This window comes from Dicentrarchus labrax, unplaced genomic scaffold (genome assembly GCF_905237075.1).
Source record: "Dicentrarchus labrax unplaced genomic scaffold, dlabrax2021, whole genome shotgun sequence".
Classification (NCBI taxonomy): Eukaryota; Metazoa; Chordata; class Actinopteri; family Moronidae; genus Dicentrarchus; species Dicentrarchus labrax.
Window position 1 is genome coordinate 11,573,485 of NW_026136724.1, and position 21,869 is coordinate 11,595,353.

Below are 21,869 nucleotides of genomic sequence, written 5' to 3' on the forward strand. Positions count from 1 at the left end.
ACACATTTTCGTCTGTACTTTTCAAACTTGGTTAGTTGTCAGGAAGGTCACAGTAAAGGTCAGCAGTTTTAATGACATTATTAGTTTTTAATTCATCCGTTTCACTGTGATTCCACAGCGACACACGACAAGGAACAGCATGTCCTTGCTGAGGTCCTTGTGTTCGAGTGTGTAAACATATTCTTTTGTTTTGTGAGTGTACTTGTATTTCATGTCATCTGCCTTTGTGCATCTTTATTTCTGTTTGATGACTTGTAGGTTGTATTTTTGTATGTTTGCTATATATCTGTGTGTGTGTGTGTGTGTGTCTGTGTGTGTGTGTGTGTGTGTGTAATTCCACATGTGAGATCCCTCATACCCAGATAAGACATGGGCTGGAGGACAGCAGGGCATTCCGGCTTGGGGAGTAACAAGCATCAGCAAGGATCTCTTAGAGTGTGTGTGTGTGTGTGTGTGTGTGTGTGTGTGTGTGTGTGTGTGTGTGTGTGTGTGTGTGTGTGTGTGTGTGTGGAAAAGAAACAGACGCAGCATCCCTTTATATTCACGCACATGCACGCACATAGCCCTCATCTGAGGGCACTGCTGTAATTGGATGTCTGATTACTGTCAGATAGTGTGTGTAGGAGAGAGAGAGAGAGAGAGAGAGAGAGAGAGTGAGTGAGTGGGGGAGGGAGAGGGAGAGAGCGAAAGAGTGGGGGGAGAGAAAATGCCAGAAAAATGAAAGAAAAGTCTTCTCTGAGGGAGAGAGAGGGAACGATGGTTGCAGTAGAGTAGAAGAAAGAGAGACTGAGGCTCAGAAGTCAGAGAGTGAGAGAGGAATCAAGAGAACCAGACAGAGAAGTGGACATGTTCTCTCTTTGTGATCTCTGAGCTTAACGTTGACCTTGTGCTTTTTATCTGTGGCCTGACATCCAATCATACCTTGCTTATCTCCCTCCTCCCTCGCCTTACGCCCTGCATCTTCTCATCTCTCCATCCTCTCCTGATTTCCTCCTCACCACCATCTCATCCTCTTCTCCATGTTTCCTATCGCTTTCCATCTTCCATTCTCCACCTATCCTTCAACCCCCCCCCTCCATCTATTTCCTCTCATCTGTCCCGCCCGATTCTGTCTCCCACCACCCAGCAGAAAGCCACTGGGATTAATCTGATTGATTGGAAGTATTGGTGATGCGTGACAGGTGGAAGAAGGTCAGATGAGTCAATGGAGACATTAACTGACTTGTCTCCTGCCTGAAGACTCTCAGAATGAGTCTCCAGTTGCACTTGTCATCTCTCGCCAAAGGGCTGATAGTAAACAGTTTGTTTGATAGGCTACTGGGCTCTATCTCTAGTTGATGAGATTACAGTGTTGAGCTTGGAACATGCTTATCCATCTGTGTGTAAACAAAGGTGCGTGGCTCTCGATCAAAGAGTGTTTTGTGTTGTTTGTCTTGTCCAGATATTGTATTTTGCAATTTTTCGATTCTCTGTGCTTCTGCAAAGACGTTTACAAGTATATTTGAAGTATAATTTCCTCAAAACACAGTATGTTCTCACCATGTACGAAGACAGGCAAGCACGCAGAGTACATTACAGTATGTTGTTTTTTTTCAATGAGTATGAAAAAGCAAACAAAATCCTCATCAAATAATAGATACAATCTATGTGCTTTATTGACAAAATGGTTCAGAGGCAGGCCATTAATGAAGGCTCATGTGGATAGTAGTAACTGTAGTCTTCCTCAAAGAAACTGCTCAATATTCTCTTGATGTTCTCTTTATAGCCACTAGGTGGGCAAAATGAATGACTTAGTATGACTGTGGTAGATTTCTTTTTCCTACTTTCCCTTCAGTGTATTTATTATTATTTAGATAATTTTAATGGAGGGACAACTTACAGCATCCACTCTTGCTTTATCGCTTTCCCTCTGCACATAGGAGGTGGGATTCAAGAGGTGGGCTTGGTATTTGAGTTTTTTTTTCAGCCACGAGTACTGTCTGCGTACCACAAACCAATGCTAATTGAACGTGTGATATGGTAGAATGGTCGTACCACAGAAGCGGAAGAGGCTGTTTTCTAGAGGACTGCACATACACATTTGTACAAACAGGTTCTCTTTGTCTCTCTTGTGCACATACACCTCTCTCTCTCTCACTCACACACACACACACACACACACACACACACACACACACACACACACACACACACACACGCTCCATGGAGGAGATGTCCACCTGCCTCCCCTCAGACCTTAGCAAGTGCTGACTTCAGCTAGACTACTCCACTCCTGTGGTGAAGACAGTCCTGCCCACCCCACCCCCAAGTCCAACCACCACACACACAGACACACATACTTTCTGTGGGAAAGTAAGTGAAGTGAGACGTTAAAAGGCCAAGATCTTCTGTCTCTCTTTGTCTCCTTTTCTGTCTTGCTCCCTCACTCTCTGTCTCCCTTGTGTGTTTTTTGTCTTCCTCTTATTTCCCTCTCCCTGCTCGAACCTCCAAATCCCCCCCAGCCCCCCACCCATGCATTTCAGACTCACTATGTCCTTGTATCTCCCTCTCTCCTGCACACACATGCACACACACACACACACACACACACACACACACTGGAATAATGAGAGATGTCTATGTCTGTACAAGCTCCAATCTGTTCTCCTTTTTCTCGCCCAGTTTTAGATATCTGTATACTGGCAAGCGGCACAGCCTGTCCTCTATGTATAAAATAAAGATGGAGCAAAAGTCAAACTCCTGCTTTTTAATTCAATCAGTCTGCAGAGCTGCTGCCCTGCAACTTTACCCCAGAGAGGTAAATTATATTGACATTCAAATTTTGTCCTCTTTTCAGCTGTCAGAGGGGCATCACAAAATACTGATTCTCATCATTTTCTGTGTTAATGGAGGCAGGGTGGAATAATTGCATCATGCTGTCACTTTATCTGGTACTAATACAAGACAGATGTTGTAGGATACCTATATTGGCGACTAATTTGATAAATAATGCAGATGTACATACTTCTGCTATGGCTGTCGTGGCTGTTACTTTCAATAATGCAAGTGCAGGGTAGATGGATGATGAGGGATATTCACCATGGTTACTACTGTAATATTAATGTATTGAAAGATGGGGATGTCACATTCTGCACATTTACTTCCATGTTTTCTTTTATGCTGACATTTACAACCATTCCCCTTTACACCGAGAGGAAAGTAGTGAAATTTCCCTATGCTGCACACCATTTGTTTTCAACAAGTAAAAAAACCCCAAACATGATTATATACCGATAACTATCAGTCCACTTTTCCAACACTACCCTGCAAAGTCCCCCCATTTACCAAGTATAAGCAGTATACAAACATTTGATAAATGCTTTATAATGCATTATAATGCATTTAATGTAGTTATAAGCAGATGCAAGGACATTTTAAATGTTTATTAATGTGCACGACTTGTCAGCAATTACAGCTTCTGAATGAAGACATATTTAATATTATTACAACTGTGTTTTACTACATTGCCATTCGTTATCTGTTTATACACCATCCTCCACTTATAGCTAAACACTCATGTTTGCTTACTACACTAAGGTTTCTTATAACCCTTTTATTAAATGTTTATATACTGCTTGTGAATGTTAACTAGGGTAGATTTCGAGTGTTTTGGAATACCAGTAATAATGCTTTGCCTTGTGTGATCTTCCCTTCTTTGCCTAAGCCAGTTGAATAGAGCTGTGGAACATATACAGTAGTAGTACAGTAGGTACTACTGCAGTATTAATGCAGAATCCAGGAAAGGAGGATTTCTGCAATGTCTAGAATTATAATCATAACACAAAGTAGATTCAGACTGAAGGATATCTCCAGCGGCTATCACTGTATTATTAAATTCTGCTATAATATACTGAGGCTTGAGTGTGAATTAGCTTTTTAGATAGATACCACAAATTATTGTATTTTGTCTGAGCACCACTTGAAACATTTTATTATATGCACAGTAGATCAGCGCAAATATCCAATATCCATTCACTGATACAAACTGCTGCCTCAATTTATTCTGCGATAACTCACATGACTGTGAAGACATCGCTCCTAATTTGATCTCAGCACGCTCACACCGTGCTAATCGAACAAACATTTACCAAAAGTGCATTCAGTTTCTGTAAACTGGAACAACTTTGCACATTTTTCCCAATGCCCTAATCAGTGTTTCATTATCAGCAAATTATAAGCAATTTCAGGCTTAAGCTCTGTTCGGGGTTCGCATAAACTTTGCCACCTCGGGCTTGGTTCAGGTCTTAGCAGCATCTTTTTGGGTTCGGGTTAGGACCGTCTTAAATTTCCAAAACCCATTTGAGGCTCTAAGGCCTGTGTCCTTTGAGGCATATTTTAATGGGAGGATGTAAATTTCCTGGGACAGCGGTTCCGTGGGTGTTGTCAATGATTCATTAGAAAGCCTGGGGAGAAGTTTCAACTCGGAGTGAAAAAATGCAGAACACAATATTTACCGCACCGCTTCATCCACACCCGAGCAGAAGCCAGCATGTGTGTTGCGCGCGTAGTTACTGGAGTGCACACAAATACATGCAAAGGCAAATGTTAAGCAGAGACTAATTCACAAAAGCACGTGTAAGAAGCCACACGCATACACGCGCACACACACATTCACACGCACAACACACATTCACACGCACACACACACTCACACACACACATAAGTCAGTGACTTCAAAGGCCCACGCTGCAGTGCCCCGAGCCATGAACAAAGCATAGAGAAGCAGAGGGCAACTTTTAATTTTAAAGCAGTGCTAATGAGGTTTGGAAAGAAAGAAAGTGTGTCAAAATCAGTGTGTGCGTGCAGGTTTGCTGTATATGTGTGTGAGAATTTTCCAATAGTAACAGTTTCACTGGCAGGTATTTCCGTGGGGATGAATGGAGTGGGCGGTTTTTATCAAAGAAATGCTCGCTAAGCTGGAGAAAGGAATTAATTTCCTTCCTGCATGGATTTGTTGGTTATATTATGCGTGAATAGTAACAATTGACAAGGTGTGTATATTTGTCTGAGTTGCAGACACACACACACACACACACACACACACACACCACACACACATATACTTCGGAGAAAGACTGTAAGGGTGACACAGCTATATCTTAATGGAAGAATCATTAAAGGCAGGGACTTTGATGTCACTGCCTTCCTTTCATTTTGTTACACAGTCGCATCTAACCCAGAAATATGCGTGCAGGCACATAAACATGTGCACACACACAGACACTCCATTGCCAGTGGTATAAGGGCAGCTAGCTTTAAAGTTACTCTCATTACTCATCTTGCTTAGCAGGAAACCACATTACTGTCTGTGTGTGCTGAAGCCGTAATTCCGATATAAATACATTTCAGGATGTATGAGTGTATCAGTGAGTTTGTGGGGTTCCTCCTGCACTGTGTTGAATGGAGGTTTTGTGCGGCGTGTGGAGTGATGCAAATTACTGCTACTGGAGTCATCTTTTCAAACAATGCTTTTAAAATAGCTGGAAGATGCAGCGGAGTGTGAAAGAGGGAAGATACGTGTATGAATTTGAAGATGAATACTGCAAATAAAGGGGAGGGGGAAGAAAAGAAACAAAGATGGAGAGGGAAAAGAGAAGGAGAAGAAGGGGGGAAAACAGAAGATATATAGGATGAAAGTGGAGAAGAAGGTGATGATTGCCAGTAGCAGCTCTATCTCGTCCAGGATTGAGGTGCAAGTCACCTGCTCCTGCCACACAGTTCATATTTTTATGCAGTCTATTGTTGTTTGTTGCATGCATGTTATGGTCTCCATGTAACTGAGAATGTCCAAGCTTCCAGCACCAACACGCTTGCAGCCTTGCTAACTTTCTGTGTGTTTAAAGGTTCTTAATTGTGTGACAGAAAAACCCATGGTGCAATTTATTGTACACTATAATAAATGTGTTGTAAAATTCTCCAGGTAATAGAGCACTGTTTTTATTTTCCTTCTCCTGTTCTTTTTCTCACATTGTTTAAATAATTTGGCGACGTATTCCCTGAAAAGTTTGACAAGCTGAAGGTGAGAAGTGACCGGAACGAGATACAAACAGTGAGAATGATGAGTAATTTCTTTCCCTGCCCATTCATGTTAATGGATGAAATGGTGCAGAGAAAGAAAGAGAGAGTGGAGAGTGTGGGAGGGAAGCAGATTGTTAATTAAACGTTGAGACAGCGGTGTTTCCCGTCCTGAAACGAAATGAATTTAATCTCAAAACAGAATGGAGTTAATTACCGACTATAAGGGCTTCATTTGGAGAAGCACTAGGCACACTTAACATCACATTTATCATCCCAGCATGCACCCTGCATCTTTTTTTTTTTTTTTTTAAATGGCTGCAGAAGGGACAGATAGATGCAGGCTACTGTACGCACTCCAGCTCACTGGTTGACACCTGCACAAGAACAGTCATTTAGGCCCACGAATATATGCTTCCCACATATACCAGAGAGCTAAATAAACTAGCAACACACAGGTACACAGGAATAGACTGAAGGAATTAGGATTCAGTCACGTTCTATTCCACAATTTGAAGCCCCAATAATCAGGTTATTAGAGATAAACTGAGAGCTCGGTGTGTTGCTGCTCATCAGATGAAGAGCTCGTAATTCAATTAGCCTGTTGTCAATGTGCTACAATTGCCGAATTATGTAATAAACTGGCTATGACTATGATCCATTACAGCTGAGACCATTCTTTTATCTGAAGTGAATAAAGAGAATTTCTAACACATTAGTATGCCCGGCCTGTGCCGTGATGTCGCTGAACAATTAACTATCCAGTTTTTACACAATCAGCCAAGTTATGAGCCTGCAGATAGTGCTGTTGGGGCTCGGAGGGGGGAACTGTTCCGTCCATTACAAGTGATGCTACGGTTAAAAAGTTCTTCCTGATGTCTCTTTGTCTGAAAATGAGGGACATTATAGACATGTTGCCAAATCGTATGTTTACTGCCATGTTTTTTCCTCTGATTTTGAGTATCTGATGCTATCTGCTCCAGTTTCTTTACTTGGAAATGAATTGGCGGAGGATAGTTATTTGATTCCGCCCACAGAAAGCTTTCACGCTATGTCAGGTACCTGAGATGCAGGTTTTTTAACCCAGATCTTCACTGCAATCAATACCAGGGCTTGTAGTTCACAGGAACACTTTTTCACATCTGACCAAACTTTTATCTCGCACTGGGAGCTTTCCGCTCAACCTCAACAGACGACACAAAAGCATGGCTTCAAAAATAGCTCAGGTATTATTGTTTACAAGATTTTGGTCTCTCTCTTTTTTTTCCTCCATTTTCAGTTTGCAGTGTGAAGCAAACCTTCTGTCTGGTGTGTTGTGTGTGTGTGTGGGTGAGGGGGGGGTGTAATGTTGAATCTCTCTCTTCCAAAGCCGCCTTTTTATTCAACAACTTCTGCTTTCAACTAGACATCCTGTGAGTGATAAAAAAAATATATGATAAAAAGACGATGTTTCTCCTGACCTGACCTCGCAGCTTTCCTTTCAACAGAGCCGCAACGGTGCGCTCTAATAACTGACGTTCGCTTTTAACAAGCTGCTTTTTTTTTTGGCACCATCAAAGACGAGGTGTGCTTTAGGGATAGCAGTGGATTTTGGCTGCGACACTTGCTGTCAGGTGTGCATGTGTGTACGTAAACAAGCAGATGCACAGACAGGATTTGATATTGTCTTTATCTGGGAAATCTGTTCTCTGTGGGAACAGTTATTGATGATGATGGGCCATAAAACAAACAATGATTTAATCACTTTTACGCTGCTCCAAGGACAATAGAGAGGGAATGCAAACATCAGCATCCACACCGTATGCCTTGTTTCCTCTTAATTTCCTGTCTGTGTTTACGTATGCAAAATAAAGCTGTAGGTTATCCTTGAGAAAGTATTCTTAACTTCCAAGTATTTGTCTTGTGTGTGTGTGTGTGTGTGTGTGTGTGTGTGTGTGTGTGTGTGTGTGTGTGTGTGTGTGTGTGTGTGTGTGTGTGTGTGTGTGTGTGTGTGTGTGAGGGGTAGATGGGGTTGCCTATGCATATTTTGTCACTGTACTGATTATCCTTGAGAGGCTTTTAATTTGAGGCTAATGAGTATTACAGCCATGCGCGCTGGTATACGTGCGTCTGCATGGGTACGAGTGTGTGTGTGTGTGTGTGTGTGTGTGTGTTTGTGTGTGATTAAGGGGTGTGATATAGTGAAAGTGACAAACTGTACAGATGTTCAATAAATGGGCTGGAACAGGCAGGGAGAGGAAAGGGGACATCATTCACACTCTCTCACACACAAATGCGTACAAACAAACAACAAAATTGAACACGTAGACACACACACACACACACACACACACACACACACACACACACACACACACAAGACATGTATACACTCAGTCAGGCTTATTGTGCCCTGGTTTGGGATAAAGCAGATGAAATATATGACAATGGCATAATCCTACACACTTACACACACACACCTTTACACCTTGAGCTGGGCTAATGATCTAATGAAGCGGAGCTAATTAACAGAACAGAGCTTAAATATAAAGTCGGGATTAGTGCAAAGCAGTATGGGATGTTGGATTCAGAGAGAGAGAGTGAGAGTGAGAGTGAGAGTGAGAGTGAGAGTGAGAGTGATTTTTATGTTTGCGCCCATTTGTTCAAGACTGAATCTCATTCAAAAACGATTACATCTATTTTGTGCCCATGTTTCTAGGGTTGAACGTGTGTGTGTGTGTGCGTGTGAGAGAGAGAGAGTAACGCTCCTCATTATCACATATTGTGAGTGAAATGACTAATATTGCTGTGATTTCTATTGTCGTCATCCTCAACGATAGGAAATGAAGGAGTGTGAAGTGGGTACAGAGAATATTTCCTGACACTGTGCACAGTGCTGTTATTTTGAATCATAACTTTGCCCCATTCATCTTTCTCCCTTGCGTTTTCACTGTTGCGATCCACACCTCCATCTTTAACTTTCTTTTCCTTCACTTACCATCCTGCCCTCCGTTGCTATCTAACTCTTTCCTCCCCACTATATGTCTCCTCCTCCCCCTCTTACTCTTCCACTTTCTCTCTTTATCAACCTTCCTCTTCTACAACTAGTTTTTCTCTCCCGTGTCCATCGTCCTTACTCCTTTCTCTTCCAACCTTTTGTTTCTTTTATATCCCTGCTCCATGTTTTTGTGTTTTTTTGGCATGAATGTTTAAATTGGGACTATATCTGTGATGCTGATGTTAAATGGTGCTTGTCTCATTGCTTGTTGCTGTGGTGGGTTGGCATTCTCTAAAATCACTTGGCCAGTAACACTACATCTTGCAGTTTTTCTCAAATTTCTTATGGTGGTTGCTACTGTTACTGTTACCGTCCATTTATTCTCATATGTATCTCAAAGTGCTGAGGCTGCTGGTTGTGTAAAACCACATCACTTCCACGCACCAGAGAAGAGGAATGAAGGTTTAGAACATAGTTTTATAAACTGGGTAAAAAGTGACAAAATATGAGTGATGAATACAAAATGGAGGAATGCAAACCGGTGACTAAAAAACAGTTAATAGATTCTGTCTTTCTCTGTCCCTCTTTCTGTCCCAGGTGGTGTGTGTATTGCACAGTCCTTGAAGATCCCACGTGAGCCCAGGCCAGGGGAGTTTGACAAGATCATCAGACGCCTGCTGGAGACCTCCAATGCCAGGGCCGTCATCATGTTCGCTAATGAGGATGACATACGGTGCGTGCTACGCCCTTAAACAAGTCCCCCGCTGCCACTGCTCATATTTTTCTGCCGCTATTACTTACATAATATAGTGATACATATTCTGTTCTATTTTCGACTTATTCTATGATCTTAATTACCTACATGATACCTACATGCCACTTTCATTTAAAAACAGTAATGACAAACTGACTATTCCTTAGCGACTGTAATAACAGCATTGATGTTACTCTACTGATAGTGTGACAAGTAAACAGTTACATTAATTGTAATTAGTTAATCAGCTGCATTCAGTCAAGTATTTCCTTTGTATTATCCTTATGATCATTAGCTGTGACTTCATTATCTCCATCAGTGGGACACTAAAAGCACATATAGCCACCAGCGGTATCCAGCCAGAGCCACCTACCGCCACCACTGCTTTTTGTTGTTCCTGTTTTACGTAAACACCTAAATTCTTTGCTCTTGTCTCAAACAGACGGGTACTGGACGCAGCTAAAAGGAACAACCAGACAGGTCACTTCCTGTGGGTAGGTTCAGACAGCTGGGGGTCCAAAATCTCTCCCGTGATTGGCCAGGAGAGAGTGGCCGGAGGAGCCATCACAATTCTTCCCAAACGAGCATCTGTGGATGGTAAGAAGTGTGTGTGTGTGTGTGTGTGTGTGTGTGTGTGTGTGTGTGTGTGTGTGTGTGTGTGTGTGTGTGTGTGTGTGTGTGTGTAAAGACGCATACAATGAAGCCATGCCCTAATTTGATTGAAGATACAATCAGTAACTGACTGTAGATCAATGGTGATCTCTTGCCAAAAACTTTCATCAGCACCCCTACTCCCTCCACACAAATGTGTGACAAGTAAAAAGAAGCTGAAGGTGTGTGTGTGTGTGTGTGTGTGTGTGTTCGAAATCAAAAAGATCAAATTAAGCGAACAAGGGAAAGACCAGAAACAGAAAGTAAAATACACTCATGTTCACTCTTGATCCCAGCGGGCAACAAGTTTTTGCCATTAGGCCAGGGAGGATATCCTCATTTACTCCCTGTCAGAGCTCCCTATTAGATAATTGACTCCTGGAGGGACATAAAGGGGACAAGATATAAACTGAAAGTGAGGGAGAGAAGAGCTTATGTAGAGGTTTAAATGAATCAAAGTCAGCTTTGGCTAGTCGACATGAGGGAACACGCTATGGGGTCTTCAGAGGAGTTATGAGTGACAGAGCCAGTGTACAACTAATGAAGCCTTTGTGCATGGTTACCAATTTATTAGGTATACCTGACAATCTGATGCAATGTTCTGTTTCTGTTGACACTAAACCAGAGAGGTGATGATTCAACTCTAAGGTCATTTTCAAGCCTATAATAGAAATATATAGTGTTATTATTTTATTATTATGAGCACTCTCTTATGTTACACCGTCTTTTTGGCCAAGAAGAATCACAGGGAGATTCTTAGTCTCTTTTGTTTTTGTGTGAAAGTGTTCAACCGCTGTGGCACAAAATGCTCTGTGATGCACAAGACTGCATGTAGAAATACAACTGATGAACTTAAACACAGTATCTCTCAACATGACAAGCGGGGGGTCCATTTACAAATGATTGAATGGAGATTGCAATAAACTGTTGAAAAGACAATTCTCTCTTTGGGAAGTTTGTCTTTATTACAGAGAATTTCCATAACAAATGCATATTCACATTCCTGAGGGTACTACATTTTGAAAATACAACCATTCCCTATTTTGTCATTGTATTTGACCTTTTAAGCCTACTAACCGTTCTGTTCATAGTGCGCTTAAAACATTGCATATTCCACAAATACTTTTTTATTTAAAAGAATAGGAATAACGCTTGGGAAATGGGCTTATTTGCTTTCTTGCCAAGAGTTAGATGAAAAAGAACTGTCACATCATTCTTAAAAGTCCAGTGTGTAACATTTAAGAGGATCTATTGGCAAACATGGAATGTAATATTCATAACTATGTTTTCATTAGTGTATAATCACTTGAAAATAAGAATCATTGTGTTTTTGTTACCTTAGAAAGAGCTGTTTGTTTCGATGGTGTCAGCCGTGTTGAATTGCCATGTTTCTACAATCGCCCAGAACAGACAAACCAAACAACAGCTCCAGATAGGAGCTTCCACATTTTCACTACCACCATAGTTGCTCTTTTGCGTGTGGAAGGGGTGGGTGAAGTGAGGGAGTTGCAGTCTGTAATTACACTGCTAGACTGCCACAAACTCCTACATATAAGACCTTTAAATATGAAGCTAGAAACCATGGGGCGGTTAACATAGTTTAGCACAAAGCCTGAAACCAGTACCTGGTACCAGCTGTCTTCAAATATAAAAACACTTACTGAAGTCATGACATCAAGGTTTGGTTGTCAGATTAAGCTAACTGTCTTCTCACTCCATCTTCATAATTAGAGTACAGCATACCACAGGAAAGCAAATGAACCATTTTACCGCAGGAACTTTTGGAGTCCAGTGTCCCCAAACAACTGCCAACTTAAACTCTATGTCGTCTTAAGAACCACACTGTACCGCAAATGCTTATATTTTTATTAGCATTACATCTGTGACCACAATGAGAAGCTTGTGATCCCAGTTGATGTGCTGCTACCTGTTGTGCTACAGAGGGAGTGAACCCACTGTTCCCAGCTGTCTAAGTATCAATTGAGCTACACAGGTGCACTCCGGTCCCATTTTCCTGACAGCAGAGGAGATTAATCAAGGCAGCTCTTGTCAGCTTTTACAGCGAGTCAGGCATGGCACAGGCTGTCCAAGTCAGTCTGACAGTCCCCAGTGATTTCCCCAGTCTCTGTGGTTTGTTTCATGTGCACTGTATTGCCCTGCACTACTGTCCCAGTGGTGTTGGAAATGACACTTTCTCTTTATTAGGCAAGTTTAATACTTCTTTGCAGTCTTCTTGGGGCAGACCTGAGGTCCATCGGAACAGTGAATAACTCTTGCTGTGTTCAAGTAGCCAACACACCACTGACTATGTTAAGGCCAGTTCTAAAGCAATATTGAGAGGAAGTCTAATACAAAATCCAGTTTTGCCATCTTTTCCTCACAGACAACAAAGCGAAAAGCTGTGTACCCAATTAAATGTGGTATGAGCAAAGTTGTACATGTACAAGGAGTGTTTTTATCTCCCTCATTCCTCTTTTCTTTCGCCCATCTCTTTATCTCAGCCTGCCAGCCTTTGACAGGTATTTCCATTCCTGTGAGTGGAGAAACGTGTTCTTTCCCGTTGCTCTCCTCCTCTCTGCTTATTAAATTGGACAAGTTGCCAACGTAGACTGTGAAAGCTCATTCTAAAATGTTTGCTCTCCCTCCTCGTGGCTTCAGTATTTGATGGGAGCTCTCCTACACTGGATGGCTCCACAGAAAAGGCTTTTCAGTCATAATTTAGATCCATAGGCTATTCATAACACATTCCTTTCTGAGTCAAAACGTATTACACTGCTATGAACACCTAATTCTTAAGTACAGACAGGCTCAGTTGAAATGAAGACCTTTTTAATCAGAATGATAGTGGTTCATCCTCTTTGTGGACAGGCGGATGTATTCAGAACAGTTTCAAAAAGGAAACAGAAAAACCCCTCTTCACCCTATGTATTTTAACTCTTGCCCTCTCTGTGTTTCTTTGTTTTGTTTTTTTTACAGCGTTTGATCGGTATTTCCGTAGCCGCTCGCTGTCCAACAACAGAAGAAATGTTTGGTTCGCCGAGTTCTGGGAAGAAAACTTCAACTGTAAGCTGGGGATGCACGGTAAACGGCCTGGCAGCCTGAAGAAATGCACAGGTAAAAACAAAAAGAAACTCAAAATGATAGCCAAAACAGGTAGTAATGTCTCTTCAGACTGTAATTCAGTGTACTTTGTTTGGATTGCTCTGTAGTACAGACACAAAAAGAGATAACAATGCTCCTAGTTAGAGTGAGTGGTTTTACACTTGTAACAGAGGCTGTAACGAATCTTTTTGCCAATTTGTGAAGAGGTGTTTCAACTTTTCTATAGAGGGTAATAAGTTTTACCCTCTAACAAAGTTGGCAGATGGTCACTTCTAATTGGTCTTCTCTCATCCTTCCACCACATCAACTTGTATCTTGCTCCATGTCAATCTTCTATTTGTGTGATTGAAAAGAAGGACTAGGTAAATGCTGATCAATGTAGCTTCCAGCTTAAGAAATCCAAAAACTATAGTGTTTTTTTTTTGTTTGTTTTTGTTTTATATCTCTCTCTGACATCTATAAGCAGCTTCAACTTTTCACCAGAGTGTAGTGACCAGAGAAACTAGTTCCCTCTAAAATCAACCCATCTTTCTTTCCTTTTCCAATTAGACCAGCCTACAAAAATCTGTGCAGATTTACCACATCACTGTGGATTGTCTAAGGTTTCATTGGAGCATCCTGGCTCCAAAGATTTGTCAACAGGGACAAGCATAGGGGTTTAATTAGTGTGTGTATGTATGTATGTATATATATATATATATTAGAGAGCACTGCTGTCTCTAATAAGTACCTTTTAAAGCACACATCACACTAGCTATTAGGCTCCAAGGAGCAGTACAACTCAACGTGAACAATTGTTTGTGTTCTCAAAGCTAAAAGGGAAATTAATTAATTGTTGGAGTCTGTGCTTGTAAATACGGTAATTTAGTCTCCTGTCTTTGTGTGTGTGTGTGTGTGTGTGTGTGTGTGTGTGTGTGTGTGTGTGTGTGTGTGTGTGTGTGTGTGTGTGTGTGTGTGTGTGTGTGTGTGTGTGTGTGTGTGTGTGTGTGTATCTCTGCTGTAGTAGGCACTTCTTCTTGTCACTTTTTGGGTGCGTGTTGGTGATATGTGTGGTTTGACCTGCATTTTGCTGTCATATCAAGATGCCTGCAGCCTGTTATTTTACACTGGGCCAAGCACTGCTACTGATGTGTAAACTGTGTGTCTTGTGCTGTGTGTGCACTTTCACAGTACCCGAAGCTGCCACTGGCTACACAAAAAAATGTCACACATAAATCCGATTAAGTGATGCCAATGGACATTACCTGTATGTATGTCCATGATCACCTTGTTGGTTCTATATGACCCCATGCTGCTGTGATTGAGTCTGTATGTTTATGTGCGTGCGCCACACTGAGTATTCCCTGGCTGATGCCTGCCATTAGTTCACATAATTAGGTTTGTAAGGGCTGTGACTCCCATTGACCGTCTATTACTAGCCGTGGCATCTGTGTATGTGGGCGTGTATGTGTCGAGGGGCCCTGTAGTCGTGCGACAGAGTCCATTAATTCCAAGTGCTGGGGTTCACGACCTCCAAATCATCAACATAGAAACCAATCAGCAGCCTGCTGCTCAAGGTCACTGTGGTGACACAGCTGATAGGAGGATGTGGAAATGAGTGTGATTGTTGCATGTGATTGGGCTAAGAGGGAGAGACAAACAGAAAGAGAGATGGTGTCAACAAGTGCATATAAGAAAATTAACAGGAAAAGGGATTGAAATAATGTTTGGATGCAAAGATTACAAGCATAGAGACAAAGAAATGATAATAAAATACAAGAATAATGGAGGCAAAACTACAAATGAGAGAGGACAAACCGATAAGACGCATTAAGATTATAACAAATATAAACAACAGCAGTCTACAGTTAATATCAGAGCTGTGAAAACACCTTTTGTCTTTACCTCACTTCCAAAACCAGAAATATTCAGATCCTTTATTGTTGTAACAGTTATATCATACTCCATTACAAGTAAAATGAGCCAAATGTATGTAAAGAGAAGTAATAGTAATTCAGGAAAATGGCCCCATGAGTGTTATACTACTATATCTATAGGGCATAAATTAAAATATATCATTACGGCTGCACTAACTCTCCTAAACTGGAGTCCTAAGTGAAGTCAACCCACATAATGGATGTAATTCTTTCAACATAATAGTAAGGTTAATGTGTAACTAGTCTGTCTACTCAAAGTGGAACTCATTTAGATTTTTCATATACTGTAAGATGATCATATATTTTGTCTATAAAATTTTAATCTGTAAAGTAACTTGCAACTAAAGCTGTCAAATGTGATTTAGTAAAAAAGTACAATATTTCCCTCTCAAATGTAGTGGAGTAGAAGTATAAGGTACTGTAGCTGACATGGAAATAATAATAAAGTAGGAGTACCTCAAATTGGTACTTGAGTACAGTACTTGAGTGTGTAATATTCTCTCTTCTGCTCTCAATAAAATGTGAACATCTGCTGTATTATTGTTAAACTAGGAGTTAAACTAGGAGAAAAACACCATATGAGCTTTTTGCATTTAACAGTGTGAAGTTATATTTTTGATATGTTGAACGTACCATCAGTGGTGCCATTGTCAGCATAGTAAAAATGTGTACTTTGAATTAGTTTAAGGTTAACGTCACACGTTTTGTATCCCGTCTTGCAATTCCGAGCAATTGTTTGGTTTTGTCTGACGATGAATGAGTGCATCATTGTTTCATCAGTCGGTCTTCACCTGAGGCTTTCTTTCACTACATGACTTATGCAACTTCTTTGCTTCTGTCTTCCAGTCCCACCTGTTAGAAATTTTTTTTAACTCGATTCTTGCGTGAGTGCAGAACAAGTTACATGAAGCTAATGCTTATTTTATGGAAACATTCCCAGTATTCTGTGGAAAGCAAAAACACACCGAACACTATTGTAGTTGTTAAGATCTCTGTCAGTGGGGGTATTTGTGATTTTTCTAATAGTTATGTTATTACCGCTACAGCTGGCAGAGCCAGACACCTGTTCTCCAGTCCAGTAAATTCATTTTAATAGTTATTTAGAGTACATCACCTCAACTTTCATCTTTCATCATTTCATCTTTCATAAAGAGAACAGTAAGCACAAAAGAAAAGGGAAATCCAAGGCACTCACACTCCCTCTGAGCATAGTACAAATATATTTTTTTCTTTTCTCAAGCGTGGCTGATATGCTCGTAAGCATCAGCCAGAACAACTCGGATACTGAAATAAAATCTGTTCAGTTGAAAGCGTGCAGTCAGGTAAAAACTGATGCCCGAGGGGGAAGCTGACAGAGGCAGACACCAGATCATAGATAAGCCTACATGCACACTTACATGCTCACACACACCAACATGCCTAGTGGCTGCAGATAAAATCATGGATGAGTACTCAAGCTCTGTGTTAATTAATGTGATACTTTGACACCTGATCCTCAAGTCCCAGTGGCCTTGTTTCTGTAAAGATGCAGGTGTGTATACGTCTTGCGAGCTTTGTCACACACATCCACATGCCCTTTTTTATAATGGATCTGCTAACCTGAGCTATTATACAGAACTCGCAGTGAAATATGGTTTGCTTTCATGGTTGTTGGAATTTGGTTTCGCTGTGATCACCCATGGAAAACAGATCAGAGCAGGATCTGTGCCTAATTGGAATAAAATGGCAGTAAAATGATGAAGGCTGAAATATAAATACATCAAATACATGACAGATCTCAGATGTGATTGGTTATCGTGCTGCAATTTTCCACCCCTTCCAGGTCACAGTCAGAAGATTTTGCCCATAAATCCTATCATGCTCTGCAAGATGGATTCACTGCCCCTCATAGAAAATGAACGGTTGGTGGCTCTAACTCGCCGCACTGTGACTCTGGCTGATCTCTCAAATCATCACGTCCTTGTTCTGGTATTTCTCTGGAGACAAACACACTGGGACAGGTGTCTGTCCCACACACACAAATACACACACACACACACACATACACACATATATACATACACGAGCAAAAGGCAGACACAAAGGCCTATTCACAAACACACATATTCTGTCCACACACTTCCACCTGGGCCCATCACTGAATCTATTCCACCAGTGAATAGCATTGGTTGTGATAGGAGCTATAAGCCTCAGGTACACACACAGGAATTAAAGTGCAGTGTGAACAGGAAACAAGGTTGTTACAATGTTGGCCAATGTTTTTTTTTTCTTTGTCTTTTCTCCCTTATGGGTTGCGGCTCGTGTTTACACCAATATTTATCTTTCTTTTTCTTGGCTTTTGCGATCTTTCATTACTGTGTTGACTGTCAATCTTCACTCATTTCTCTCTCTCACTTTCTCGTGCCTTGTCTCTACTTATTCTAGTTATCTCTTCCTGTCAAATTCAAATTTAAAGGGCTTTATTGGCATGAAGATATTGTGAAACTGTATTGAAAAAGCGCCATATAAATATATGAACTGAATATTTACACAGCAGAAATTAGGGGAGTGAATTGTCAGTTTATAATGCTACAGGAAACCTATGCAAGATTACTATTCACACAAATGGCTCTGTAGTCATTAGGGTCTTTGTCTCACTTATATTCCCACTGCACTTAGTCAAATCTTTGTCTGTCCACATGGTCACAAAAACGAATCAGCCATATCATTTTGTTATATTTCACTGTAACTATGGCAAATAAATCTATAACTGAGGCAGACTTTTACATCAGTGCTTACATTTAGATAATTATGTTGGGATAGCTATCTGAGAAGAGCTATTTGCAAAGCTATTTGTAATAATGTATATTTTATGCAACTGTGCAGTTTGCACTTGCTTTGCTTATTATGGCTGTATCTAGTGTTGCATGCTAGGTTTAATGGGTCCAATAACACTCAGTCAGAGGTCTTTGAACCTTACTAAATATGGGGAAACACACGGTGCAGATACAGGCAGTGAAGTGCAACCACAGCAATACAGAATCACTTGAACCCATTAATACAATCATTAAATTATGGTAGTTTTTTGTTTAAATCACATCTTTCAGAAATGAGGCACATTTTACGAAGGAAAAGAACGACTCTCATCCAGGTGAGAATGAGACTATAAAGGATGTGTGTAGTGCAAACTCTGAGAGAAAATCCTCTCATAATAGTTTAAGCTCTCTGGTCTACTTTCCCTGTTTAGCAAGATTACCATGATGCTGTAGTTCCCCTTTGCAGCTGCCTAATGAAGGTTGTGCTGTAACTTCTTTCCGACTTAATGGGCAAACACAGAAGATTATCAAATGCCTACACACGCACCACACACATGCGCATGAAGCTTTACATTTCCCCACTTTAACATAAAGTATTAATACTTTACAGAGAGTTATTAATGGGAAAATTATCTTCTAAGGGCTCCTAGGCGATAGTTTGATGCCTCTGCTTTCTGAACACAAGGATGCTTTTCTTAAAATATGCTTCTGAAGATGCAAAGTCTTCATCCAACACTAGTGATGTGTGCATGGATCGGTCTATGTGAGATCCGCACTACAGTTCCAGGAGTTAATTAGATCCTGACTTTGCCCGGCATGCACACATTTACCCTCGCGCACAAACACATGTTCACTCGCTGCAAATAGACCATATCCTAACGAGGTCGATGGGGAAGGAGAGTTATTAGGCTCACAGGCTGGATAAACTGTTCCCTCCCCTGTGAAACGGCCTCAGGGCCGAACAGACTGAAAGATGGAGACAAACACAGATGGAGAGCTTGATGGACAATTAGAGACAGACAGGAGCAGGCAGACAGATTGCAGACTGTGGGACAGAGATGGCGACAGACAGGAATTTATGACTCTTTGTGGCATTAGTTTTCAGTATAGGTGAGATGAAGCATTTTTGGCTGCAGTGAAATAATCCTTTTTCATCTTCTTCTAGAGGATCTAAAATCTGTGTGCATTTGTCCATATGAGTGACTGATTGATGAGATGCACTCATACTATACAGAGCATGCATGTAATGTGTGCCAGTATTCTCATTCAGCTAAACTTAATCTGTGTGGATGAGCATGTGAGACAGCTTGATGCCATCATACGTAGTACTATGTGGTTGAAAGCATCAGTGTTGAGCTGCCAATCTATCACTGTTAAGTCACAGACACACACACGCACACTCCAACACACACAGACAGAGTAATCCATCTTGAGCCGGTGCAGTAAAACAATAGTGGTGGTGGATGTATTTGTGATTATGTACTATATTATGAACGGAGCAAAATCAGTGCACAATTCATTCACAGCAGTATCGAGTGACTTTTGGACAAAAGACAACATTGACTTAAAGGTGTAATGGCCAATGTGTGCATTGACACTGAGCCAAAACAGTAAAGTTATGGGTCCTAAAATCAAAACACTGAGTTGAATAACACTACAACGCTCTGTATAGCTGAGGTTAACTGCAGAGTTGGTGATAATACTCTGTCGGTTTGTCACTACGATATACCCCTTTCCCATTTTACATGGTTATTTGACCCTTTAGCAATCTAAAATGTCCATTAGTGTGGCTTTAAATCTAATAACCTTGGTAATAAAATCACTTAATTAGTTTGGAAATTGTGAACTGTTTATAAAAATGAGGCACTAGTTGTACATAAGCATCAACAGTTTAATTATAGGGCACTTACAGCTGTAAAATTACTCTTTTACAACCTAGATCTTATTTCTAGGTTTGGTCATCAAATTGTCAATAATTGTCTCTATCAATTACTTAATGTTGCTTTTTTTTGTGATTTAACTTTTAACAACTTATTTGTCACAAAAGAGTAGTTTGGATGATATGGCTAAACAGGGTGCTGGTTTATTACTGGTCCAATTGTGACTGCACATGCTCCTTGCCCTGTTTGACTCTTTATAAGAATTGTTGCCAGTTCCAGAATTGATGGAGTGAAAAGTTACCACAACTGATAAGAAAGATGTCCAGAACTGTGAAAATAGGACCTATAGGCTGTAAACATTGATTGAGTGGAAATACACGCACATATCTGTATGCAGTGTCAGGGTGTTGCAGGTTAAAGAGAACAAGTGCTGCTCTTCGGTTCATCTTCTCTTCAACATTACCTGTTTTCTCAGCTGCATACCTCTACCTTCTCCCCCTCTCTTCCTCTTTTCTCACTCTTATGTTGTTTCATTTGTTTCTCTTATTTCCCTTTCATGCACTTGCCTTCTATTTAACATCTTTCTTTCCTGCTTTTGTTTAGGTTTCCTTTTTCCATCCTTCTGTCTTGTTTCCAATTTTCTCCCTTTCCTCTCTCACTGCCACTGCCGTGCTTTCTCTCTCTCTCTCTCTCTCTCTCTCTCTCTCTCTCTCTCTCTCTCTCGTGTGTGTGTGTGTGTGTGTGTGTGTGTGTGTGTGTGTGTGTGTGTGTGTGTGTGTGTATCCTGCTTGTTCAAGAGTGGGAAGATGGGAAGCCTGCTGACATAAAACACACAGTCCCTCAGCGGCATAAACGAAAATTCTTGTTTATTTGTTCGTGTGAAAGCTGTGCAGGAGAGAGATTAAGAGAAGAACGGACTGACAAAAGGAAATTAAAAAAAGTTGAAGGCAGAGAGAGAGAGAGAGAGAGCTAGTGAGCATGGCCAAGTTGTGTCAGGAGAGTGATTCAGCATAATATGAATAATGACTAATGAATAATTTATATTAGCTCTGTGTACTATCAGCAGTAATATATACCAGTAATAATGTAGCGATGTAATATATATTAGCCACATATGTCTATGGCATCACATTATTCATGAAAAGTGGAGTTCTGCAGCCAATTGCTCTTTATAAAGCAGAAAACATTCACGCTGCAGTCTGACAGGAGGTCTGAGGACAGAGGGGAAAGTAGATGAAAGAGGAGGATAAGAAGGCAGAGAAGAGAGATGTGTCAGTAAATAACCTAAACATACAGTAAGCAAGAGAGTTAGACAGTCCGTCAGCTATTAAAGGTCAATTCAGGTTCATCGCAACCCCTTTTTTCTGTAGTTTTAGCAATAAGTTCTATCAATAAACATTTCACAAATTAATTATAGAGATCTGGGAAAGTGGCTAAACGTTCCTAAAAAGAAGTCAGATGCGGTAATGAGCACAAGCAGTCTGAAGTTCATAAATGTTGCATAGAGAAACTTAAAGGTCCAGTGTGTAACATTAAGGAGAATCTATTGGCAGAAATGTAATAGAATATTCATAGGTATGTTTTCATTAGTGTATAATCACCTGAATATAGGAATTGTTGTGTATTCAGTCCCTTAGAATGAGACTCTTTTTCTACAGACGCTGTGGGTCCCCTTCCATGGAGTCCACCATGTTGAATGCCATCTTTATACATCTCTATCTTTGATGGGTATGGCTCTG

The 21,869-nt window shown here is 40.8% G+C and overlaps 1 protein-coding gene across 7 annotated transcripts in view; it reads left to right on the forward strand.

Moving 5' to 3' along the window:
* Positions 1-21,869, forward strand: part of grm8a (glutamate receptor, metabotropic 8a) — a 444,440-nt gene that overhangs the window by 139,471 nt on the left and 283,100 nt on the right. For all 7 annotated transcript variants that reach the window (XR_007882612.1, XM_051393028.1, XM_051393027.1 and 4 more), the window contains exons 4-6: positions 9,630-9,765; positions 10,229-10,383; positions 13,414-13,551. Coding sequence is in view for 6 of the 7 variants with exons in the window: in XM_051393028.1 (XP_051248988.1) it covers positions 9,630-9,765; positions 10,229-10,383; positions 13,414-13,551 (429 nt within the window). In the remaining variant the exon portion in view is untranslated. The remainder of the gene's footprint in view (positions 1-9,629; positions 9,766-10,228; positions 10,384-13,413; positions 13,552-21,869) is intronic.